The 26660-nt window shown below is 38.2% G+C and overlaps 1 protein-coding gene across 1 annotated transcript; it reads left to right on the forward strand.

Annotated features, from left to right (window-relative positions):
• The first annotated feature begins 15557 nt into the window (after positions 1-15557).
• On the forward strand, positions 15558-25378 carry LOC114240671 (uncharacterized). The gene is made up of 4 exons (XM_028171302.2): positions 15558-15762; positions 22289-22379; positions 23305-23382; positions 24000-25378. Exons 2-4 carry the CDS (start codon positions 22322-22324, stop codon positions 24509-24511), a joined length of 648 nt encoding a protein of 215 aa, XP_028027103.2. The 5' UTR covers positions 15558-15762; positions 22289-22321; the 3' UTR covers positions 24512-25378.
• The last annotated feature ends 1282 nt before the right edge of the window (positions 25379-26660 follow it).

The following is a 26660-nucleotide window of genomic DNA, read 5'->3' on the forward strand; positions in this document are numbered from 1 at the left end:
CTTAACACCAGGTGGGCTGTGAGCTCGTCCACACATCTAAGCAATAAAAAAAAAAAAAAAAAAAATATACTTACATTAGGTATACTTACATTACTTTTAAATTTTACACAAAATTTAACAAAATAACTGCTTAATTGGTCCTACTCTTTTTCGGAGGAGTTTCTGAAATGCATTAAGTGACCCTAAACACGTACCTATGGCAAAAATCATTACACCTGTTCCTTTTCTTTTTATATATATGTGTATGTGTGGGTGTGTGTATGTATTTAAATATATATATATATGTGTGTGTATATATACATGTATAATATTCGCTTACCTATTTTGATTTTCTCGTATATTCAGCACCGTTATTACTAGTTTTAAGATACTCCTGTAAAAAACTCTCCACGAGACAGGCAGTGCCTAGTGTGGAGAGTTTTTAGCAAACTGTTACGTGTAAATGTTTTTCAAGGTTAATAAATAAATTATTATTATTATTATTACAATAACTTCATCAATTTAATAATTCATCAAATACTCCGATCACAACCATATTGCCATTATCTGAATTTTAAATTCCTTCAAATTAGGAATGCAAAATTTAATTAACGTTTCTTTCGTTTTTATTTAAAATTCACAAACAATCTTCAGGAGACATTCTGATGGATTACAAACATCTGTTCGAGCAAACGAGGCTTACGGAGATAAGGTAGAGTCATTATTCACTTTTTGTTCGGTTCCTCAGAGTTCTTCCTTTTATTGTATGAAAAAGGCTACGCGAGTTTTGGCTAAATAATGAATTGTAATTAAATTAAGAGTCAACATACAATTCTATGCGCAAACTAAGTAATTATTATTACATGTTGTCAAAATACGGTTAAGGCGCTAACTATCACCGAAGATTATTTTTGGGAAATTGACAATATTATTTAATAATCCGAAACATAACGGCGTAGTCGACGAAGGAAACAGTGGCACTAAAGGGCAATTAACGTTTGGCTCCCAACAGCACAATGGGTAAACGATATCCCGCCCACTATCGGGTTTTACCTGAGTGTCAGGCCGCCCAGTGTTTGTCCAGCTAATGCAGGCCTGACGAGATTTTCGACCCTTCCCCTTAAGCCAGGAGGATTTACTGATCATTTTAATAGACGCACAGATGCGATTACGCTCTGTAAGGTGAAAGGTTGTACGTAATTTATTTCAGAGTTCCATTTTGATGAAACTGCTTTTAAGGCTTAATCTCGTGTTTTTTGCTGTCCTCATATTACAATTTTCGATGTTTCGAGCAATCTACAATTCTCGTGGTCACGAACGGTCATTTTTATTTTTTTCATTGCCCTTGTATGCAGAAGAAGAGCATATAGACCATCTGATGGTGAATGGTTACCGTCGCCCATGGATTTCAGCAATACCAGGTGTAGAGCCAAGCTGCTGCCTAACGAGTCTAACTAGGTTAGAGCCGTAAAAGTGGTTTTAAATATGTTTACGATTCGTAAAAATAAATAAAATATTAGTTCCATTTTGAACTGAGAACATAGTTTTTAATAAATTATGCATTGTTGACATAGACATTGTTTTTTTTTATCAAATAATTTTTTTTTTACCGCTGGGGAATCCATTTACGGATACCCGGTCGAGAGGGGCAATAGACCGGGTTATGTCGGACTTCGGCGCCTTCAGAGAAGAAGAGGGAGAAAAAGAAGACCTAAGTCCTCCTCTTCTTCCAATTCCTACCGGGAGACTACGCCTTGAGAAAGGCGCGCGAGACGCTGCGCTGTGTCTACCACGCAGGACCCGCCTCGCAAAACCGACTACCGACTAAACCCCATCGAGCTCCACCACTCCGACTCCACGAAACCTACGGTACCGCACAGTGCGCGCCGCAGGCTCGCTGTCGCCGGTACCCGTCCTGACAATAATAGGACGGGATCCCATCCCCGGGAAGATCCCGTAGGACGTCGTCTCGGGAGACACACCGTGAGTGGCGCATAGGAGCCACCTTGCGCCGCCTCACCATGGAACCGACAGCAGAGCACTGGGCGCCCCCGCACCCAGTACCCAACAGTCCCTACGGGAGATTAACGGGAGCATCATGCCCGCGTCGCTCACCCCACCTTCTTCGCTGAGGAGCCGAAGAGGGATCCCACTCCCTTTCGCGCTCCTCAGCCTCGCGCAACGCAAGACTATGAATACCTGCAAAACTGATTAATATGCGTTTCACATATTGCTTTGGTATATGTAGTAGTTTATACTGTGTTGGGTATCAGAAATACATTAGAAAAAAATAATCCACGTACTCAATTTTTTCTTCTGGGCCGGTGGCCAAATCTTCAACGAGGTCCCAGCGTACTGGGGGCTCTCTTATGACGTCACTCTTGAGCGGCGCACTAGAGTGGTGGTACCGCGCCGCGCGGCCTCGACCCTCCAATTGGCTCCGTGACCTTCGCCGAGTGGAGGCAGCCTCTTTCAGGGGCCATGATGTACACTCGCCTTCTGGGGTATCCAGCTCGACGGCACCGGATCAATGAGGAAAGGAAGGAGAAGGATAGGAAAGAGCTCTCCTACTCCCATCCCGTCGCCTCCTTCTGCGAGTTGGTGCACTCGCAGAAGTCGAGCATCGCTTTCCAGGACGTGATACTAGATTTTTTTATGAACTTTGACTAGAAATCGGATCCTGCCTATACAAGCCGATACTACAGCCATTAGATAAAAATCTATAGACGTATTTTCTATTACATAATGAAAAATATAAACCCAATTTCCTTTATAACTTAATTAGTGACGAAACAAACTTCATCCTCGGGGTGATGTAGCATTAGCATAAGTAAATTCGATACTTTTAGCCAGAAATCCTTTGGGGCTCGTTCTAATTCCAATTGCAATAGTATATTTAAGGAATCGTGCTACATTTATATCCTTGTACAGTTCAGAATCTCATTTGAATAATTGGCAAACAGAACCCTTTTTATTTCGTTCGGGTGCTTCGGAAGTGTAAAACATTCATTTGGATTGATTCAAAGGCTGGCTCTCTAAAAGTTTCACGAGAGTTTTCCTACAGACGTTCCTTAACGCTCGATTTAGCGATGCCTTCATTGCGAGCCTAATGAATTGTACTTGTTTAAAGTTTCTATATCACGGATTTAGATTGGAGTCGGGTCTAATAATGGCAGCGCATGGAACGGGACCGAACTTTTTTAGACGAAGGTTTTAATTAAGAACCGGCGTGTTCTGTGGGTACGAGGGGAACAAACGTCGAAGTTAGTTCGTATCGATAGGTAGATTCGAGTCCGCAGCTACCCCCATATTTCAAGGCGCTGCGGTCGGAATTAACTGTGAGTTAATTTGAATGAAACTAGGGATCGTGCACGGAACCATGCTATCTAAAAAGAAATCGAATCGGTTCATGGTTTTATTTTAAATACGTACATTTATGGCTGTTGTATAATATTGTTCTTTAAAATGTATAATTGGAATTTGGAGTTAATTTTGATTTTGATTTCCTTTATTTTATTTTATTGCATAGATGGATAGACGAGCTTGAGGGAGTTCGTATAGAGTCCCTTCTTTATTTCGCCGTAGTCGTGTTTTATGTAATTAACACCACAGTTGAAACAATATAAATTTTATTGTTGTAGCGGCATAAACAATTCTAAGTAATTATATTACATTAGTTATTAAACACATTATAAATTATTTGTACGTTTTTAAATATTTGGCGGTAAAAAGGTCCCGTGTCACAGACTATATTCTGTTTCCCACATCTCGTGCGTTTCGGCTTACGCATCATAAAAAAGGTGCGTACTTAAACGCCACACCACCCCCCTACGGAGAAGGAGAATCCGCAGAAAAAGAGAAAAATGATCATAGGTCGAAAGGTTTGGAGAAGTGGACTCTGCGACCTGATCGGGTGGTATATTGAGGTGTATGCGTAGGAGTAGCAGTTAGAGGTGCCGAAGGCACGAGTGGACTTGAAGGGACATCAGTAGCGTCCGGTTGCGCTGGTTGAGGCACAGAAACCCGCGGCGCTGGTGCCGGAACGAGATCTACTAAAGAATGCTCGACGAAAGCTGGCTTAATTCTGTCGACACTGACCGTCACCTGTTTCCCTTTTACATCAATCGACCACGTTTTTCCGTCCTCGGCTCTACATATAACTCTATGAGGACCAGAGTAAGGTGGTTGCATTGAACGTCTAACCGAATCCTCCCTGAGCATGACATGAGAGGCGGTGGAAAGATTTTTAAATATGAAAGGTGATGGCTTAGTGTGTGAGGAACATGGAGTGGGACGCAATTTAGACATACGCTGTCTTAACTTTACGACAAAATCCGTCGGGTCCTCGAAGCCAGAAGGACCGGGAGGTACTAACAGTTCCCCTGGAAGCGTTAATGTTTCTCCGTAAAGCAATTCCGCTACTGTTGCTTGTAGGTCTTCTTTAAAAGCAGAACGCATTCCTAATAAGACCAAAGGTAATGCATTCAACCACGAATCATCATAACACATCAGAGAGGCCTTTAATTGTCTATGCATGCGCTCCACGAGCCCATTGGCACAAGGGTGGTAACTAGTAGTGCGTATACGTTTAGTACCACATAAATTAGTAAGGCGTCTGAAAAGGTCCGACTCGAACTGTCATCCCTGGTCGGTTGTGATGACAGCAGGTACTCCGAATCGAGCAATCCAACCGGCTACAAAGGTGCTCGCCACTTCTTCTGCTGTTATTCCGTGCATAGGCCAAACTTCGGGCCATCGAGTGTAGCGATCCACAGCAGTCAGGCAGTATTGGAAGCCAAAACAAGATGGAAGAGGGCCAATTATGTCAATATGGACATGCTTGAGCCGAGACGTAGGACTGGAGATGTGTCAAGTGGAGATTTTATATGCCGTGTCACCTTACTTCGCTGGCAAGCAACGCAGGTTTGGCACCAATAACGGCAATCTTTGGCAATGCCAGGCCACACGAAACGGTCTGAGATCAATCGAATGGTTGATCTAGTACCAGGATGGCTAAGATTATGTAGCTGAGCAAAAATCTTCTTTCGCATAGGTTCCGATACAAATGGGCGTGGGCGCCCTGTTGACATGTCGCAGACCAAAACAGTGTTTGTGCCAGTAACTAAGACGTTCTCTAGTTTTCGAGAAGAATTCGCATCGTTACGATACTTTTTCAATTCGTCGTCAAGTTTTTGGCAAGCGGAGAGAGCAGAATGGTCAGTTTCAAAACTAACAGCTTCGATGCGGGACATGGCGTCCGCCACCGTATTATCCACCCCTTTTATATGGACAATGTCCGTGGTAAACTGCGAAATAAAAGACAGTCGATTTAACTGTACCGGAGGAAGCCTTTCGCGACGTTGCGAGAACGCGTAAACTAATGGCTTATGGTCCGTATAAATCGTTACGTGTTGTGCGGCTAGGAAGTGTCGATAATGTTGCACACTCTCATATACCGCAAGAAGTTCTCGGTAGTATGCTGGCCACTGGCACTGTCGGGGATTCAGCTTTTTACTAAAGAAACCCAGAGGTTGCCAAGCATCACCGACTTTCTGCTGAAGGCAGGCGCCAACGTGAGAACTGGAAGCGTCGGTGAAAAGCCCTAGCTCAGCGTTAGGCAAAGGGTGTGCCAACAGAGCTGCAGATGACAAGCTATCTTTACAAGCATTAAAGCATTCCTCGAGCTCAGGTGTCCAAATGATCGGTGTGAGACCTTTACCTCCAGCAGCCACGATCGCGTTGACTAGCGGTGCTTGTAACTTGGCCGCATTGCGCAGAAATCGGCGATAATAATTAACCATCCCAATGAAACGACGGAGTCCTTGTACAGTCTGTGGTAGAGGAAAATCTTTTAGAGCTTGAATGCGCTCTGATGGTGGTTGTGTTCCGTCGGCGGATATTCTGAATCCGAGAAAAGTAACTTCAGGAGCACCAAACACGCATTTTGCTGGATTTATAACGATTCCGTAATCTTCAAATCGCTTGAAAAGAGTATGAAGGTGTGCAGCATGTTGAAGAGCATCACGGGAATACACTAATATGTCGTCAACGTACGCAAAGCAAAAATCGAGACCTTGGACAACTTCGTCTATAAATCTTTGAAACGTTTGGCCTGCGTTGCGCAGACCAAAAGTCATGTAGTTAAATTCATAGAGTCCGAAGGGTGTTATGATGGCGGTTTCACAAATATCCTCAGGCGCAACAGGAATTTGCTGATATGCCTTAACGAGGTCGATTGTACTAAATATTATACTACACCCAGATATGTTATGGCCGACGTCACCGATATGGCGAACTGGGTACCTGTCGGGTATGGTACGTGAATTCAACGCACGATAATCGCCGCAGGGTCGCCAGGTGCCGTCGCGCTTAGGGACCATATGAAGTGGGGAAGACCACGAACTTTTCGAAGGTCTGGCTGTCCCGCACTGTACCATATCATCAAAAACCTTTTTGGCCTCTTGAAGTTTTTGAGGTGCCAGACGTCTAGGACGACAAGAGACTGGGGCGCCCTCAGTGGTCAGAATATAATGAACTGTGTTATGCTTCGGCTGACGAATAAGTCCTGGTGGCTTCGTAATGGACGGAAATTCCGCAAGAAGTGCACTAAATTGGGATGACGGAGCGCAGACAACTTTGACGCTAGTCTGGTCTAAAACAGCGACGGCAGCAACGCATGACAACCCGGTAATGCTATCGACGAGTCTCTTACTGGCACAATCTGGCAACAACCGATAGTGCGCCAGAAAATCGGAGCCGATGATGGCGGTGTTGACGTCAGCGATAATAAATCGCCATTGAAATGTGCGGCGTAGCCCCAAATTAAGCGCCATTTCTATGTGACCAAATGTGCGTATCTCACTACCATTGGCAGCCGCTAACGTATAGTTTGAACGTACCGGCTTATTTGCTAACCACTGGTATGGGTAACAGGAGAGGTCGGAGCCTGTGTCTATTAAAAAACGGCGCTTGGTTGCGCTTTCGGTGACAAATAATCGGCGACTCTCCTTTAAGCAGTCAGACGTCGCCATCATTGACTGCTTTTGTCGTTTTCCGAAGGTGGCGGCGGCGCCCAGGTACATGGTTGAATACACTTAACAGCTTTAGTATTAAATTTCCTATGGTAAAAGCACATTTGAAGCTTACCAGGCGTTTGTGAGCGTCGTCGCTGGTTTGAGAAATCCCGGGTTCTATCTCTACCGCGCTCTGCAGTAAGCACAGCAAGCTGACGCGTGACCTCATCCAGACGCCGTGTGATATCTTCTAACGAAGGGGGTGAGACGGCAGACGTGCTTGCTGAGAAAACAGCAGATGAATGAGGTGCGACCATACCAGGCGAAACTTCCAAAATTTTGTCCGCTAGCTCAGCGATTTTGTCCAGCGAGAGTTCTGATTGGGCGGCCAAAATTGCTTGGAGATGTTGTGGGAGGCGACGCATCCATAGCTGGCGAAGCAAATTTTCATCAGTGAGGGTGTTTCCTGCCAATGATCTAAGATGACGTAAAAACTGCGAAGGACGGCGGTCACTCAACTCAACATCACTGACAAGTTGCCGGACACGTTGTTCCTCAGACGTGGACAACCTACGGATCAACTCGGATATGAGGCGACCATATTTGTCCTCAGGTGGTGGTTGGAGAATAATGTCCTCTACCTCCCCAATAACTCGGGTATCTAACTGAGCAATCACGTAGTTAAATTTAGTCAGGTCAGCGGAGATGCCTGAAATCGAGAACTGTGCCTCTGCCTGAGCAAACCAAATTGCAGGCCGATCAGGCCAGAAAGGAGGAAGTTTTATGGCTACTGTGCATACTGAGGTAGGTTGAGGAAATAATGGCTCTGTGGGGGGTGGTTCCGTTTTATCGACGCATTGCATTTTAATTTTTTGTAACTCAGCCTTTAGGATGGCATTTTGTTGTTGTAACAGCGTATTTTCTTCTCTTACTAATTGTTCGTTTGCCTCCATCATTGAACTTTACGTATACAACTGTACAAAAAAAAAAAATAAGCATTTATACAATTTAACAACTTAAAAAAAAATTATAATAAGTAAAGAGGAAATTGAAAATTAATGATTATGGTAAAAGATGGCAAAATACTGACTATGAGAGACACAGTAAAACAATGAAATAAAATTATAGTAAACAAGAAAATATAAATTAGTCAAATACAGATGTGATGTTAGCACCGACTTACATTTCGTGACTATTAACTCTAAATGTACAATTACACTTCATGTAGATAAAACCTAAAACTGTAAATAGTTTTGCCTCGTAGAAACAAATATTTCCTTACTACTAATCGTACCATAATATCTTAATATTATTATTAACTACAATGTTATACTATGAATTAGTGGAGCTAGTGGAGCAAGTTAGCAAAATATGATTAACTATTGTTAAAAACGGAACCTTTAAATTAAATTTAAATTTTGTTTTTCTTGTTTTTTTATGTCGACAAAGCTTTTGTATAATATGCAATTATGTAACAAAATTAAAGTTATAGTATAGGCGGAGAATATGAAAAAGTATTAAGATTACAATAAAATAAAAAATATATAAAAACACTTCACTGAGTTAATCAGAAAACACAAAAAAAAAGTAAATAAGTTCCGTGTTGTGGAATGCCGCACCAGGTGTTTAACCGCTTGTACTTGATCACTCTGCTGTGCGCGGCGATGCTGCGCGAAGTGTATATGGTTTGTAGACGATCTTGCCTGAATGCTGCGCCAGGTGTATATAGTTTGTACTCGATCTCTATTTGTAACGATCGATCACGTCGGGGTCACCAAATGAGGGAGTTCGTATAGAGTCCCTTCTTTATTTCGCCGTAGTCGTGTTTTATGTAATTAACACCACAGTTGAAACAATATAAATTTTATTGTTGTAGCGGCATAAACAATTCTAAGTAATTATAATACATTAGTTATTAAACACATTATAAATTATTTGTACGTTTTTAAATATTTGGCGGTAAAAAGGTCCCGTGTCACAGACTATATTCTGTTTCCCACATCTCGTGCGTTCCGGCTTACGCATCATAAAAAAGGTGCGTACTTAAACGCCACAAGCTCATAGCCCACCTGGTGTTAATTGGTTACAGGAGCCCATAGACATCTACAACGTAAATGTGCCACCCACCTTGAGATATAAGTTCTAAGGTCTCAAATATAGTTACAACGGCTGCCCCACCCTTCAAACCGAAACGCATTACTGCTTCACGGCAGAAATAGGCAGGGTGGTTGTACCTACCCACGCGGATTCACAAAAGGTCCTACCACCATGAAAAAGTGGACCTTATAAGCGGACGAGCATAGAGCCCACCTCATGATGAGTATTTACGGTGACTCATCGACGTTAGCAATGCCAAGGAACAACCTCTGCCGCTGAATCTCTCCACAAACCTCGTTAAAAAAAAGTATTGCTTATATGTTCAGTAAAATATTGGTGCATTTTTCCAATTGCAATCCTTGTAATTGTCGAAAACGACTCGCGCTTATAGTTCGTTGATCCTTCGTGAACTGCCAACAAAAATAAGGTTCTTTACGTTTATTGCAGTAGCTTGGTACACAAGTCGACGTCTTATCGACTATACTAGCGGAGGTAATTGATATCATAATGTAATCTGCCATCGCAATCCAACCCTTTAAAGCCGAAATCATGAAAGTTTCACGGTAGAAATAGGATGGCACCTCACAATGCAGATTGTATTGTACCAGCATTAAGATTCAACTCATTCATCATCTCAGTGGAGTTGGAAAAGTGTCTTGATCTTATCTATGGTCCTTGGGTGGTCTCTCATCATTGGTTGGAAAGAAGTTCTCAATATCTTCAAAAGGCAATAAAATATGGCTATATGTAGATCCAAAAATTTTTTTAAGTGTTTTAAAGATCTATTGAAAACGGAAAAAAATAACTGTACAATTCTCGTTCAACAATATCCAATACTTGAATCGCAACATGCATCCCTAGATGTGTATTTTCAGACTGCTCCAGAAATCCATTAACGCCAAAGCTATACCCATTAAACCGCAGCCAACATACATTCGTATAGTGGTTTAAATAATTCAGTAAAATGTCTGTTACGTTATATCTCTAGTGATTCGGAAATTACTATTTCAAACTAGCTGACCCGGCAGACTTCGTAGTGCCTCAATCGATGAATAAAAGACCTAACTTATGTATAAAATAAACTTAAAATAAACAAAAGGAATTCGTCCGACAGGGGACACACCAAAGGAAAAACAAAATTGTTATTTTTATTTCATTCTGAACATTTTTATATTTATCTACCTTTTAAACCTTCTCTGGACTTCCACAAATAATTCAAGACCAAAATTAGCCAAATCGGTCCAGCCGTTCTCGAGTTTTAGCGAGACTAACGAACAGCAATTCATTTTTATATATATAGAATAAGTAATATCCGATGTAGTATCGACAAAGTTTAGTTGTTCTAAGACAAAGTTTATTACTAAAACTAGTTTTATCGTCCTCTATAGTGTTGTGACTTTTTCGCTTACTTTACAATAATAGCAAAAGCCTTTCATCTTAACCGTTTATCTTATTTTGTTGGTTATATATCGACCTGGTTATACTGGTGGTAGGACCTCTTGTGAGTTCGCACATGTGGGTACCACCATCCTGCTTATTTCTGCCGTGAAGCAATAATGCGTTTCGGTTTGAAGGGTGTACCCTTGTAACTATACTGAGACCTTAGAACTTATATCTCAAGGTGGATGGCACATTTACGTTGTAGATGTCTATGGGCTCCAGTAACCACTTAACACCTGGTGGGCTGTGAGCTCGTCCAACCGTCTAAGTAATAAAAAATATGTATATGTATATAGATATTTATTTTAATGATTAATCGTTTGGTAATTGAACTGTTTTATAAAATGTATTAGTTTTCACTATTAGTCTTCACTAAAGCATTAAGTTTTGGTGATAATTTTTAGTTACTACCTGACACCACAACGACGTGACGTCATCGATTCATTTTTCATTTGTTTTTTTGAAATTAGTTCCTGAGAATTTATAGTGACTATTAAATTGTTTCTATTCTTTCTTTCATATCATGGTTTTCACGAAAGTGTTTTCGGTATTAAATACCGAATCAAAATTATATGTTCTTTACGAACTATGTCGGCATTAAAATGTTTATGGAATGACCAAATAAATGCATAAAGATTTTAATTAATTTAATTTCAAATTGAATTGTCTTCCGTGACACGTTTTAATAATTTTAACGACCGAGTATTTCCTTTTGAAGAGTTCATCAAATTTTTAAGTGCCACATAATAAAGTTTTGAGCGTTACTCCGAGTTTGATGACGGTGTTAAAATTGACAGTTTTATTATTACTTCGGACCCTTTTATAAGTGTCTCAATGAGCCATGAAACGGGCACACGGATATTTAAAATCAGGAGAAGGTAGAGATTTATTTATTGGGATTCTATGACTGGTAACTAAGACCTTTAAGTCATGTCTTATTTGAATTTTTAATCTTATTTTTTATGAAAAATGGTAATATGGACTGAAATGAAATGAAGATGATTAATTTGAGACACTAATCATTTAGGATGAAATTAAATGAAATAAGATGAGGTGATATGGGATGAAATATTGTAATCTCAGTAAAATGGTGGTCATTTACAGAGGTTTTTCAGTGGACTTTTTGGAAGATCTCGAGTAGTTACGTCCAGCAGCTTTGTTTCATTTTCCCACATTTGTGCACTTTCACAGATATTAAACAGTTAATAAACCACTGTTATTACTACACATTTAAACCTGAAAAAACACTAAATAGACAAAATAAAACAAATCACACAACATCTCTGCTCGCGTTCCCGCCAAAAAGTCGCAGAAGCTAGAGAGAGGTGAAATTAAAAGAAATTATAGATGTGATTTTGACATTAATTGTAAATAGCGTTCATGGTTTGTTTATGCGATTTAGTTCAAATTTCGAACGTATATTCAGAGAAGATTGTTAGTTGACAATGCAGTTGTTTGTGATAGTAACAGATAGTTGCAATTCGTTGGTCGGATAAGTAAAGTATAGTTGATCAATACTATCATTAAATTTTGATGTCCGGAAAGTCAGAGAGCGTGATAGCATTGTTTATTTAAAAACATATAAATTAGGCATGTCACTCTCTTGAGCTGATATTTCTATATAAGACCAGCGGTCCACAAGCGTCCTTGAATGGCTGTAATTTATTTTAATTAATACTATGTAATTTTTCTTAGAATGAAATAAATAATTAATTATTATATCGATCGGTAATTACTTCTCGAAATTCTCCAATACGAATTTTCATATTGATATTCTTAATTTAATCCAGTTAATTTGTTATATTAATAAAAAAATTGAGAAAGGATTTTTTTAAAATCCATTTTAACGGAACCTTGAATGTCTGTGTACAGATCTTTTCAATTCATAAAATTTTCATCACAATTCAAAGCCACGTCTGATTCACGGCACGTTTTCAACAGAAGATACGTTTTGGAAGTTTTGTCTTAACCTATATTCATAAGCGGCAACAGTATCCGAAGGTGATTCTTCGTGAGACTTGTACAGTGTACATTGATTGGTATCTGTTTATGTTCAATTCTTATGGCTAAAGATGAATTATTTAATACCAGGTGAATTAAGGATTTGTTTACTTATTATATTCCACAAATTCAAAAATTAATATTTCGCTAAGAAAATAAGAAAACTATCGGTTTCTTTCGGAACAAACCTAAAAATACGGTCATTGTTTTGATGGCAACCCAAAAAGAATCACCATTAAGTTAATTGGCGAAAGGCCGACCTTATCAGTTTTCCGCTCCAACAACTGATTAACGATCTACCAAAATAGCTCGAGCTAAGACAGTATCGGATGATTTTTTACACCATCATGTCCGACGACTGAATTTATATTGAATATTTCACTAATTCAAATCTCGAATATTGTTATCTATATATTAATACGTGAAGCAAAAACTTTGTATCCCTTTTTACCAAAATTGCGCGGACGGAGGAGTATGAAATTTTCCACACTTATAGAGAATATAGAGAAGAAGTGCACAATGCTAATATTTTTTTTAAATAATGCATAAAAGATACATTAAATCAATAAAGAAAACATTTCACACACTACATATCATGTATTTGACGCACACACGCATGCATACTATTTATTGTCAAACTTTTGTTCTTGACGTCTGTGGTCAAATTGAGAATAGATTAAATATTGTTTGTCTTTGTTAATATTTTTTATAGTGTAGTCTTGGCGAAATTCGTGATTATAGAAGTATAAAATACAATCATAATAGTGTACAAACTTACAATTCCGATTAATTATAGTCGAATTTCGACTACTGCGGGACTTCTATTTACTCTAATTATGATTGGATTGTAAATGATACACACTTATAATAACAATCGTCATTTAGTGTTGGAAGGGGCAGACTTGATGCGTCTCACGATGTCGCGCCATCTCTCCCTGCACTCGTTTAGGGGACCTCCCACTGCAGTTTTAATTTGGTCGGTCCACCGCATTGGTGGCCTCCCGTTACATGACGATCACGACCACTCTGTCAAGAGAGACACGACTGAGAAGAAGAAATAATAAAAATCATCGGTCTTTGAAAAAAAACATTCAACTATTCATAATCATGCAAAAAAACACTTTATATGTTAGTGTCTTATGTTGCAAGTAAGATATTCTCTTTGTAAAGGAACATGTTAAAAACATATATACAACGTAAGCTTTGAAAATCCTCAAGGTTGAAAAGAGTAACAAAAAAATAACGCAAAAGACAAAAGCTCCGAGCTTAGAATTTGAAGAGGGTTCCCGTAATGGACATTTTTGTATGCGACAACCGCTCTAATGATTTCGTTCTGTTCAAAGCGATTTTTTCCTCGCTTCAGTAAGGAAACACGTCTGGGTCAAGTTTCGTTGTACAGATATTTAATCGTGTCCATTCAAAAATAATAAGAAAAGCTGTATGGTTTCGATTCCGGGATAGCTTCATTTAATTTACGGTTTCGACGATGAGTTAGAGATTAATGTCGATGACTCCAAAATTTATGATGTCCTAACAAAAAGCAATTGTTAGTTTTTAAATGCAAGAGATAAATTAAAAGTCTCTTATAGATGTGGAGCTCAAAATAGCCTCCCCGCCCTTTGAATAAAGGCGAGTTGATTTAATTCAAGCACGGATTAACTGCATTAAGAACAATAGACCAGACGAAGGCTCATTTAAATGTTATGGTTTGGTTAGAGAATTCTTTTTACTAGAGGTCCCGCAGTAGTCGAAATTCGACTATAATTAATTGGAATTGTAAGTTTGTACACTATTATGATTGTATTTTTACTTCTATAATCACCAATTTCGCCAAGACTACACTATAAAAAATATTAACAAAGACAAACAATATTTAATCTCAATTTGACAACAGACGTCAAGAACAAAAGTTTGACAATAAATAATATGCATGCGTGTGTGCGTCAATTACATGGTATGTAGTTTGTGTAATGTTTTCTTTATTGATTTAATGTATCTTTTATGCATTATTTAAAAAATATATTAGCATTGTGCACTTTTTCTCTATATTCTCTATAAGTGTGGAAAATTTCATACTCCTCCGTCCGCGCAATTTTCGTAAAAAGGGATACAAAGTTTTTGCTTCACGTATTAATATATAGATGAATCGTAATTTCGTTTTACTATTTATTACTGTAGCTTCTTTTAATTAAAAAAAATAAAAGCTTATAAACGGTTGACTGAATTCATACACATTTAAACTTGAATTTGACAATCCACATTGAGGCAAATCTGAAACTTTAAATACCTCGGAATACAAATTATAACCTAATCTTCAAACGCAAGATTTTGCAACAAATAGCTAGGCATGTGAACTTACCTGACTCTGAATCACAACAAGGAAATCAAGGGTATGTTAGGGAAGTAGATAAGAATACTGCTATTAGATACTTCATGATAGGGAAGCAGTAATTTGATAAGGCTAGAATCGCAAACCCTTATCTTAAAGAACATTGTTAACATCTAAACTTCCCTGACCTAAATTTGTACTTTTTTCATTTCGCCTATCGGTGAAATGATTATGTTTTATTGTTGTAGATAATACACGATTTTTACTGTAATATTCTACTTCATGTCTCAAGCTTGGTAGCGGCATTCACGTATGTGACTCCCATTACGACTTAAGACAAGATGCTATGAGTTCGTTCATCCATTTGTACAAAAAACATGGAACATGCTTGTAAATAATAATTACTTAAAAGGGCAGCAGCTGATTTGAAAAGAATGCACTATATGAGATGAGTACATGCTGTTATATTTTTAGGGGGATACACCGGGGTGTCTACTAGGCGGACAAACTTCAATCGTCTACCTAACCACCAAACTGAAATATTACACCGTATACAGTGCATTGCGCTATTACTCAGAGTGTTTTCCATAATCATGGCTTTTGGGTAAGCAATGGATGCGACCGTTTTTAAAGATTCACTAACAAAGGGGATGGTACACGAAGGGGCTGTGAGTATAGAACTTACAAAGATAGGCTTTCAGTGGAGTCCGGGAAACGGGACGGAGCAGACGTGTCGGCGGGATTCTGAAAATTCAAATAACCCAATAAAGTTTGTGAACGAGTTCGGTTATTCTTTGAAATTAAATCGCTTAAAGTTTGTTTCGTTTCGCGTTTTGATGTGCGTGATTGCTTTAGACATCAGAATGTTAATTTCGTTTTGGTTTTTCGAGTCTAATTGAGTTGGTAAGTATCATTTGAAATTGAATACCAACGAGATTTGGTTCGTTAAAATAGAAAGGGTTTCTTGGCTCCACACATTCTTCTTAAGCACAAAGGCGCTCTTTCGTATCTAGTTATATTTAGACGTGAAGAGTTTGTTTGGTTTTTTTAAATAATTTTTGGTCAAAAGTTTTTGTTTTCTCACTCGAATCGAGGTTTTTGGAACGAATTCCTTATGGGACGATGCGGAGGGGGGCCCTAACCGGGAAAAAACGACCGTAACGTAAGATTTTTATTAGTAATGCACACAGAGTACGACTTAACCTTGTAATAACGTACAAAAAATAACAAACTTTTTTATCATTCATTGACCACGATCTCAGAGCGTTCATTTGCGCAATACACTTACTCTTATGCAAACAACCGTGAATGATGTGTATCACGATAAGTTCGCACGTTACAGAATGACCGTGGGTTGTTGCGAAACCTCCAGTTTTATTTTCTTTATACCTCGAATAGAACTTAAAATTAATATTTTTATAATAAGGAACTACGTTCTTATCCGGTGTCCCACGACACCAAACATCTTTTTTTTTAATTCATCCATGGGTTGACGAGCTCACGGCCCACCTGGCGTTAAGTGGTTACTGGAGCCCATAGTCATCGACAACGTAAATGCCACCACCCACCTTGAGATATGCGTTCTAAGGACTCAGTATATATAGTTCATTGAGTATATAAAATTTACGTGAAACGTGAATAGTGATTTTCTGATACTGATATCTTTATATATACAATTAATTTTCATATTTAAGCATCAAAATGAATGTAAGCCACAAGACCATAGAAATATTGTTGAAAGCTAAATGTATTTTAGATACTCTTTTATTAGCTTCATACGTATGTTAGTATCTATGTTAGTATGTAACGGAATCTTTGAACATGATTTTGACCCCATCAAAACGTCAGAATTACTCGAAATTTGGCATACTTATCAAGGACAGATGACAATGCAATATTTTAAGCAGTAAACCCGTTATTACACTTTTTTTTTAATTTTTTTTTTTTTTCTATTTTTTACTTGGATTTTTTTAACTGTTGTTTATTATTGTTGATGTTCAAAAAAAATAAATTACAAATTTCACTTACATGCCCATTTAAAATTAACTAGAAGTCCCGCAGTAGTCGAAATTCGACTATAATTAATTGGAATTGTAAGTTTGTACACCATTATGACTGTATTTTATACTTCTATAATCACGAATTTCGCCAAGACTACACTATAAAAAATATTAACAAAGACAAACAATATTTAATCTATTCTCAATTTGACCACAGACGTCAAGAACAAAAGTTTGTCAATAAATAGTATGCAGCGTGTGTGCGTCAAATACATGGTATGTAGTGTGTGTAACGTTTTCTTTATTGATTTAAAGTATATTTTATGTATTATTTAAAAAAAATATTAGCAATGTGACATCCTTCTCTATATTCTCTATAAGTGTGGAAAAATTCATACTCCTCCGTCTGCGCAATTTTCGTAAAAAGGGATACACAGTTTTTGCTTCACGTATTAATATAATATAGATTATCTTCATTTGAGATTGGTTGTCAATCGTTCGTTTTTTACTATTTAATGAACCATACTATATACTAAGTAATAAGTACTAAGTACGAGTAACAAAGAGTTTTGCTTTATATTCTTTGTAAAATAATTCTAACACACGATCTGTTTGATTAATTACTCATGAGTGTCGAAATGGTAGGTGGTGATGATTTGATCCCATTGGCGAAGCGTTAATCTTATGTTTTACATAGACTTATTATGTTCGAAACCGACTGTTTTGTTTCTAGAACGCTATCTAAATATACTTATACACTAAATATACTTATAAATATATATAGCTGATACTTCAGTGTGTTCAAAGAACATTACTTTTATGAAAGCCCAATTTAGAAGTATCCTCACTGTGTATCTTGATAAAATTTCCATACTAAAGGCATTACGAAACTAGACTAATATTTCTGACGCTTTCGCGGGACATATCGCGGTCAAGGACATAGGATGCTGGAAAGTTATCAAATCCTGTCTCTAGTAGCCGTTTCTAGCCCATAGGCAAATACCACAGAAGGGATGTTTATGTAAAAATAAGAATCACTTTTTTTATAAGAACAAAAATAAATACAGAAGAGACTAAGAAAAAGTTAGTGAAAATAGAAAAAAAAAAAAACTGTTCTTCTCAGTATTTATTTATTCCGTTGCCATGACAACACTTTTATCTACTTTATTATAAAAAAAAGTTAATTGATAAATTTAGAAAGCTAGTGAAAATATGTACAAGTCTAACATTCGTCTGGATATAAATTTCAAATCCACATTCCTTATTATGGCTAATGGAAATTTAGGCAAAAAAATTGTTGGTAGACATTCACATATATTGTAGTCGTCGTGGCCTAATGGATAAGACGTCCGGTGCATTCGTGTTGAAGCGATGCACCGGTGTTCGAATCTCGCAGGCGGGTACCAATTTTTCTAATGAAATACGTACTCAACAAATGTTCACGATTGACTTCCACGATGAAGGAATAACGTCGTGTAATAAAAATGAAACCCGCAAAATTATAATTTGCGTAATTACTGGTGGTAGGACCTCTTGTGAGTCCGCGCGGGTGGGTACCACCACCCTGCCTATTTCTGCCGTGAAGCAGTAATGCGTTTCGGTCTGAAGGGTGGGGCAGCCGTTGTTTTTTTTTTTTTATCCTACCTAAGCTGAGAGCCTTGAGAGGCTATTTCAGCGTAACCCTAACATTTGTAGGTGAGCTCACGGGGCTCAAACCTGACGACGATGCTAACACGAACCCTAGCAAGAGCCGTGCTTCGCAGAATCTACCACCGGATCGGAAACGCGACCCACTGAGAAGATCCGGCGAGAAACTCAGTGGGCTGTGTCTGGGAGTTAATTTACTCGTCGAGCCCTTCGTCGCAAGCGACGGGTTCGACGAGAACGGTGACCGGTGTTTGAAGTACCTAGAAGCACCGTTAGTGGATCGGGAGGATCCGAGATGACGTGTTTTGGGCGACGTCGACTGCTTTCCATTCTGTCCGCAGGATCGGGAATGTAGTTACCGGCGGCCACCATGAGAGGGTTCTCGTGTCGTGCCGCTTTATCGAAGTGGCGCATCGACGCCGACTGGAGATACTTACTGATGGACTCTAAGTCCAGGTCGTCATGGAGGTCGACGTTCCTGACGAACCACGGGGCTCCGACGGCTATCCTGCAAAAACGGGATTGAATAATTTGGAAGGATTTTAAGTGAGTGCGGGCCGCGTGAGCGAACACTACGCTTGCATAGGTCATGACGGGGCGTATGCAAGTTTTGTAGAGTGTCACCTTATTTCTAAGGGACATTTTACTTCGCCTACATATCATCGGGTAGAGACGTCCTAGAATGAAGGCGGCACGGTCGCGTACCATCTTGATGTGGAGGCGGAATGTCATCCTACTGTCGAGGGTGACGCCTAAATATTTGACCTTCGGGGCCCACGGTATGGGCTGGTCGAACATCGTGATTGGGCGAATGGCGGGGGCGGAGGTGATGACGCGCCTAGTCGGGAGGGGGATGCTCAGCGTGGTGTTCGGAGGCGACCCCTTTTGAAGAGCACCGCTGTGCTTTTCGTGGGGTTGATGTCGATGCGCCACTTCCGGAACCACTGTCCCATGGTGGTAGCTGCGGTCTGAAGTCGTCGATGAAGCAACGCCTTCTTCCTACACGAGTAGTAGATGGCGGTGTCATCGGCGAAGAGCGCCAGATGGGTCTCCGGAGACCGGGGTAAATCATTGATATACAAACTAAATAGAAACGGGGAGAGGGCGGAGCCTTGCGGGACTCCGGCTGTGACGTGACGGGGCCGGGAACGCGTTACCTCGACACGATATCGGAACGAACGGTTCGACAAGTAGTCTCGTATGATGAGCACGAGTCTGTCTGGCACTCCCATGTTATACAGTTTGTATATCAAACCGTTGTGCCAGACTTTGTCGAACGCCTTCGCTATATCGAAGAAGAGGGCTCCTGTCGGGATGGGCAGCCGTTGTAACTATACTTGAGACCTTAGAACTTGTATCTCAAGGTGGGTGGCGCATTTACGTTGTGGATGTCTATGGGCTCCAGCAACCACTTAACACCAGGTGGGCTGTGAGCTCGTTCATCCATCCAAGCAATAAAAAAAAAAAAAAACATATAATTCTTAATGCAATTGCTGACTCTAAGATATTTCGCTTTCGTGTTTAGTCTTTCACTAAAACAACGGTTTTTCCCTAACACCTTACTCAAGTAAGTTAAGCGTATAATTAGAAAAAAGTATCGCACCGGGTGTAGATGATGTCGAGAATGTTTTAGTAAAAAAGTAGGTCTAAAACAAATTAAAAAGTCGCCACATCTCTTAGGTACAGCCGTCACCGGTAATTGCGAGAAATTTAAAAAAAAAGTAAGTGAGTGTCGCCTTTTAAATGCGAAAGCCTTTTCCCTTTTCGTTTACTTTCATGCAAACAGTCATTTTTAAGTTTGTTGTGCTAATACTAAAAATTTTAAAATGCTTAAATTAATAATAAATATGTATATGATATGGTGATTTTAACCCTACATTTAAATAAACTTTTTTCTAACATTGTAATTTTGAGCAAATACTAAGGAACACAAACCGAACTAGACCAATTTTTTTTTTGTTTAAGTAAGAAGTAGAAAGTCGAAATTGAACAGCTTACTAGAATTAAATAAATAAGTGTTCATTCGTTAATATCCTTTGTAGTTTATACGATGGAACTATCGAACCTACTTAACGCCGATCCACGATAAATTAGCATCGTGTAATGAAAATCAAACCTTAATTCATTTAAAAAAAAAACTCACATTAACATGCATCTGACCCGCACGCGCATATACTTAGTCTGGCCATAAATACTGTTACAATTTAAAAAAAAAAACTATTGCAAATAACATTTATTACTTTTGTCATCAAGTGTATACTCGTATGTATGTACATATCTAATAACAAAGATCCAGGGACGATTGTCATAGAGACACGCAGTGTACTAAATTTTTAGTACCAGTCGTAGGCTGTAATGGTACCGTCATACTTGATAATTTTTGTCGCGAAACACTAATGTGTTCTAGTTTGAAATGTGGGGTAGCGGCTAGTAATGCAATTGAGGTTTGACCTATAGGTTTTTTTTTGCTGAGATTGGTGGACGAGCTCACAGCCCACCAGGTGTTAAGTGGTTACTGGAGCCTATAGACATCCACAACGTAAATGCGCTACCCACCTTGAGATATAAGTTCTAAAGCCTCAAGTATAGTTACAACTACTGCCTCACCCTTCAAACCGAAACGCATTACTGCTTCACGGCAGAAACAGGCAGGGTGGTGGTGGTGGTATCTAAGTGCAATTAACTTCGCGCACGGCATTTTGCAACGTGTTTCAGTTACCCTGTACAATAAAAACAACCGCTTATTTAAACAAACTTGCCTTCACTATGTAAAATGGGACTATGCAAAAGCGATGGCGTAAAACGGGGCGTAAGTTGAATTAACCATAAGTAAAAGTGCATATGTAAAGCTTTTGCTTTGCTCGTAAAATTCGTATGAGATAACGTTTCTACTTGGTTAATAATAATTATTACTGAGATGGGTTGTTTTTATACGCCCTATAGGTAAACAACACCAAATGACACAGTAGATGCTTACTTTTAATTATTTTTAATACTTGTTCGGAAAACGCAAAGTATGTGTAGCGCTAGAAATAGATTAGTCACCATTTTGAAAAAAAAAAACGGTTGTTGGTGCTTCCTACTTCAAAGGGGAAATCTTATCGGGATTCTTATTTTGGATGGGTGTTAAATAAACAAAATTATTGCAAGATGTATCGATATGTCTGCGGTACAAAGAAAGGGGCTAGGTGTATTCGTAGTCATAGGACAATGGGTTATGAGATTCTGAACAGGGGTTTTTTTTTCACACTACGTAATTACGTGGCCAAATTTTACTGGTAAATCTTACTACTATGTACCGTACCCCAGACAGTTTTCACTTAAATAATCCTAACACTTTTTCACGACGTGTATTTCTGCCGTGAAGCAGTAATGCGTTTCGGTTTGAAGGGCGGGGCAGCCGTTGTAACTATACTGAGAACTTAGAACTTATATCTCAAGGTGGGTGGCGCATGTATGTTGTAGATGTCTATGGGCTCCAGTAACTACTTAACCTCAGGTGGGCTGTGAGCTCCTCCACCCATCTAAGCAATAAAAAAAAACGAACGCTTCGCGGGAGAAACTAGCAAGATTGTTTGTTTTTCAAAAAATTTAAATTTACAGCTTAACTTATTATTGAACATCATTTTCGCAACGCTCAGCAGAGGGATATAATTATAAAATCTACTATTCTGCTTATTCGAAACGAAAATCAATCACTGCGTTATATAGTCACTAGTTTATTATGAAATAAGTGGTCATTTACGTTATTATGTTTAACGAACAATGTTTCTTTGTTCTAGATTGACGCACCTATAATAAGATATTTTGAGACAATGGTACACAATGTACTACAAACTGCATGCTGCGTAATCATCGTTGTTTTATGTATAGGTAAGTTATTGACTCTTGTCGAACTATGGTAAGCCTGGAAGTCCATAGATACAATCCACTGAGTTTCTCGCGGGATCTTCTAAGTTGGTCGCGATTCCGATCCGGCGGTGGTAGATTTTACGAAGGAATGATCTTGCTAGGGTAGACGTTAGCAAATTCTTTCAGGCTGGGCTCTACGTGCTTACGGACCAGTCAGGGTGAAGCCAGAATAAATAGACATAGAATAGACAGGAAAAAAATTCAGCCTAGAGGTTCTTATAGAATGGTATCTCTTCGGCCATTAATTAGAAGGTTAGCTACTTGAGGCTATCGAGAAGCACTCGCACAATATGGTGTTTCATTCGAAATATACATCAGACATATGTATATGTTAATTTTTAAATGTTATTTATTGGTTGAACAGACGAGCTCACGGTCTGTGCAGTTAAAACTTCGACTTATGGTTGAAAATACAATGTTCTAGTTATTTCAAACAATCAGGTAGATTTCATTCTTTTGAAGTCTAAGTCAAAATATATATGTAACCATTTTTTTCTAATAAAAACTGAATGCAGATATAAGTATGTTCTAATAACTATAAGTTGTTGACATTTTTTGACAGAGCAAAACAATAACCGTCAAGTAACGTAATCACAGTCACTGTGTCGAGGTGTATATTTGTAGAAAAACTGTGACGCTATTCATATTGATGAACTTAAGAAATAACAGTGCTAACATCCAATAATCCGTGAGATCATCTGTAATTCGTTATCCATGAACATTAAAATTTTTACATATTTGATATCAGCTCTATAAATATACGTATGAAGTATTTTTTCAATACTTCTTTGCTAAGAGCGTTATTCTGTACTAAGCCTGAAAAGGTTTTTATTCATAGCGGGATTACGTGCGAGCAATAATGTATTATTTAATTTATTTTCTTTAGATCGAGGTGACGGAAAGTGGAAGGAAAAAGACAGAGAGACCCTCAGACATGATATTGAACTATACAAAAGGATGGCAGGTAAAGCGTTTCCGTGCAAATATAAAATGAGCAACTCAAGTTCTTTTTTTGTGCTTAGTTTGATTCGATATCTTTCTTTACTGTCTTATTGATCTTAAATTGTTTCCAATATTAGAAGCATTGCATCTAATAAATACAGGTGAAATCCAGAATACGTCAAAAATGAAGAGTTTCTTCCTAAACTATTTTATACTAGGTATATTTCTCATCATCATCATCATTATCCTGCCCTTCTCCCAGTCACCTGGGGTCGGCGCAACATGTTTTCTCCTTCCATACTCTTCTATCATATACTATTTCTTTGCTCACTCTCCTCCTACCCATATTGTCTTTCACACAATCCATCCATTTCTTATTAGGTCTACCTCTTCCTCTAAATCCTTCCACATTCATAGTTAACACTCTCTTAACAACCTCATTTTCATTTCGTCTCATCACATGTCCATACCATCCCAAACGTATTCCATCCCATACCACCCGGTAGGTATATTTCTATGTACAATAAAATAATATAACATAAAGGAGTGAAGCTAATCAACATAATTTCCGCGTAATATTAAGTAAATCAATTAAAGACACACACACTGTATTTTAACGTTTTTTGAATTGTTTCACAGATAAAATTGAACGTGAAATCGAAACATTTTACGATGAATATCCAGAGGAGAAGTTAGAAGATGACAATATTAATTCAATGCGTTACAAATACACCGCGAAAAGCTTTCACGGACAAGAAAGTCCATTACTGAATAAACTCAATATTAATCTCAAGAATATCACTAATACCGTTTACAACAGTACTAATGATAGAAAAAAGTCTACAAATAACCACATAAATGTAAACAATCACAGTTTTACAACAAATCCAAGAAAAAGTGAAGACCCAAAATGGCCGACTTTCGAGGATATATTACTGTCGATAGGAAAAAAATACGACTGGAAAAACGATCGTTGGATAAAAGTTAAGGAAAAACTCAACAAGCCAACAGTGAGAATTAATCGAGAAAAAGCGGATAGTGAAAATAGTGTAGATTTACATGAAAAACATAAATTTAGTTACAGACTTATTAAATTGTATAGAAGTAAGAACAGAAGAAGTGTCGTTGTGGCAGTTTCGGCTGTAAGATAGAAGAATCCAGTACAATAAGACCTAGCAAACGTGTGGTGTATGTATATTTTTTTGTAAATGGGACCAACAACTGTGGATCGGATAGCTGTAATGAATCCAAAGTTGTTATCTGAATTACAAATCGATGTCTGGTGCTCATAGCTGTGACTTTGAGGACTTTAGACAAGTTTGTATGTATAGGGGTTCTTACCGAAAACGAAACTGATGGTGTTGGAGATTCCAGATACGATAGGACTAAAATTTTACATTCGTGGTTCTTTTTTTATTGTCTTTTATTTTACTCATGTCTTTGTTTGTAGCACAATTAGATATTATTTGACATGCCGAATTTATGGTTTACAAGGAACGCGATGGGCGACTGCTAGCTTTTCGCATTCTATTGTGGATTAATGAAATTTGAACCAAATGAAAACGATCTCGCAACAATACACAGAGCAATGAACAGACAAACAAATTTAATAAATAATATTATATTTTATTGTTATTACATCACAGAGCATTACGGGATTAAGTTAGTTGTAGATAAGACATTTTATATTAATATTTAATTACCGAATTTTATTTCAACGTTATTAGCTATGTATGCCAAACGTATTATAAAGTGCATTATAGGTACTTTTGGATATTTGAATTGATTCATCCGTATTATATGTTAACTCAACTGGACACATAATTAAGTAAACTATATTAATATGCGTTATAATAATTGTAATGATATTCACACATAGCTCACAACCATATATGCCATATCGGATTTCAATTTGTAACGCGCTCCATCAAAAACTAACACGGCCGATTATTAATTAATTACATCAATACCTGTAATGGTAATGAAAACCGTTACTAAATAAATACATTTTTCATTAATATCGTTGTTTCATTTTCGCTACGAATTTTGTGGCTGTTCTACAGAGGCCCAAAGTCCTTAACCCGTATTAACCTCCACAATGGATCTCTGAAAAATTTAAATAAAAACTTATCTTACTCTCTGAAGCATGTACAATTTCTTTATGGTATAAATTACCGTTAGGGCTAGAATATTTTTCTGCATTACACCACGCCACGTTATTCTATCCTTCACGAATCTGCGTCATGAATTTGTTCAGACCATAGCACCGGGTAATGAGCCCTCGATATATTTTTCTTTTTACAGAGCAGCAATGTATTTAGAAAAGAGATCCCGTTTTTTGAAAAAAAAAATTCAAATTGATAACCAGATCAATGGGATTTTAAATGAGATCTTTTTTCGATAAGTGTAGCTTTGAGAATTACATTTTTTTAATGGGAGGTTTCTCGACCTGTTTGTTTCCAACCTTGATTTTCGGAGAAGCTGCGCGAACTGTGTTTAGGCGCGTAATCAATTCGAACAACATAGATTAGTCGGGTTGTGTTTATGTTTTCATAGGACACAACTTTGAGCCTTTTCATCCGGTTCCATTTAATACTTATCTTTTTATTTTATTTTAGTTTAAATATTTCATTTTCACAAATTTATCACTAATTATTCCGTATTATATCATCCGTGTTCTATTTTTCATTTGCATCAAAGAACAAAGATAATCTTTACTAGGTTAGTCACGTGTGGTTATCGTGTCAAGCCGCTACTTACTCTCCGAGCCTCGTTTAAGGGATAAGGTAATGTATTAATTTTTAAAAAAATAAAAAATAATGTACACTGAAGACGGGTCAATTTTAGAGTACTTTAGATTTTAAAATTAAATTTTAATTATCTCTACAAGCATACGGTCACAAGTGAACTAGGTTAATTTCAAAAATACTACATTTACGTAAAATTTTTTTTTTCGGAACTGAAGCGGTCTGTTTGTATTTAAAAATAGATCCATGTAAAAGTAAGGGTCGACGCTCCGTGTTGGCAGGACTGATCTTTGTGTAAACTTGTCAGCGACTTCAGTAAACAGGCGTATTTGCGTTTCCTAGTCCACCGAGACCTGTGTAAACAGTAATATTCAACGTTCTAAGAAACGACACTTGTGTCACGGACTTTACAACTTACTCGTTACAAAGCTTGCTCGAATAAAAACAGCTGGAGTTAGTGCGTAGTATTTCTGCTATGTAGCAGCTATGCGTTTCGACTTAAAAAGTAGGGTTGCTACCTAGGGATGCAACATAATCGAGATATCGAAATTTC

The sequence above is a fragment of the Bombyx mandarina genome, chromosome 17, assembly GCF_030267445.1.
Source record: "Bombyx mandarina strain Sakado chromosome 17, ASM3026744v2".
Lineage (NCBI taxonomy): Eukaryota > Metazoa > Arthropoda > Insecta > Lepidoptera > Bombycidae > Bombyx > Bombyx mandarina.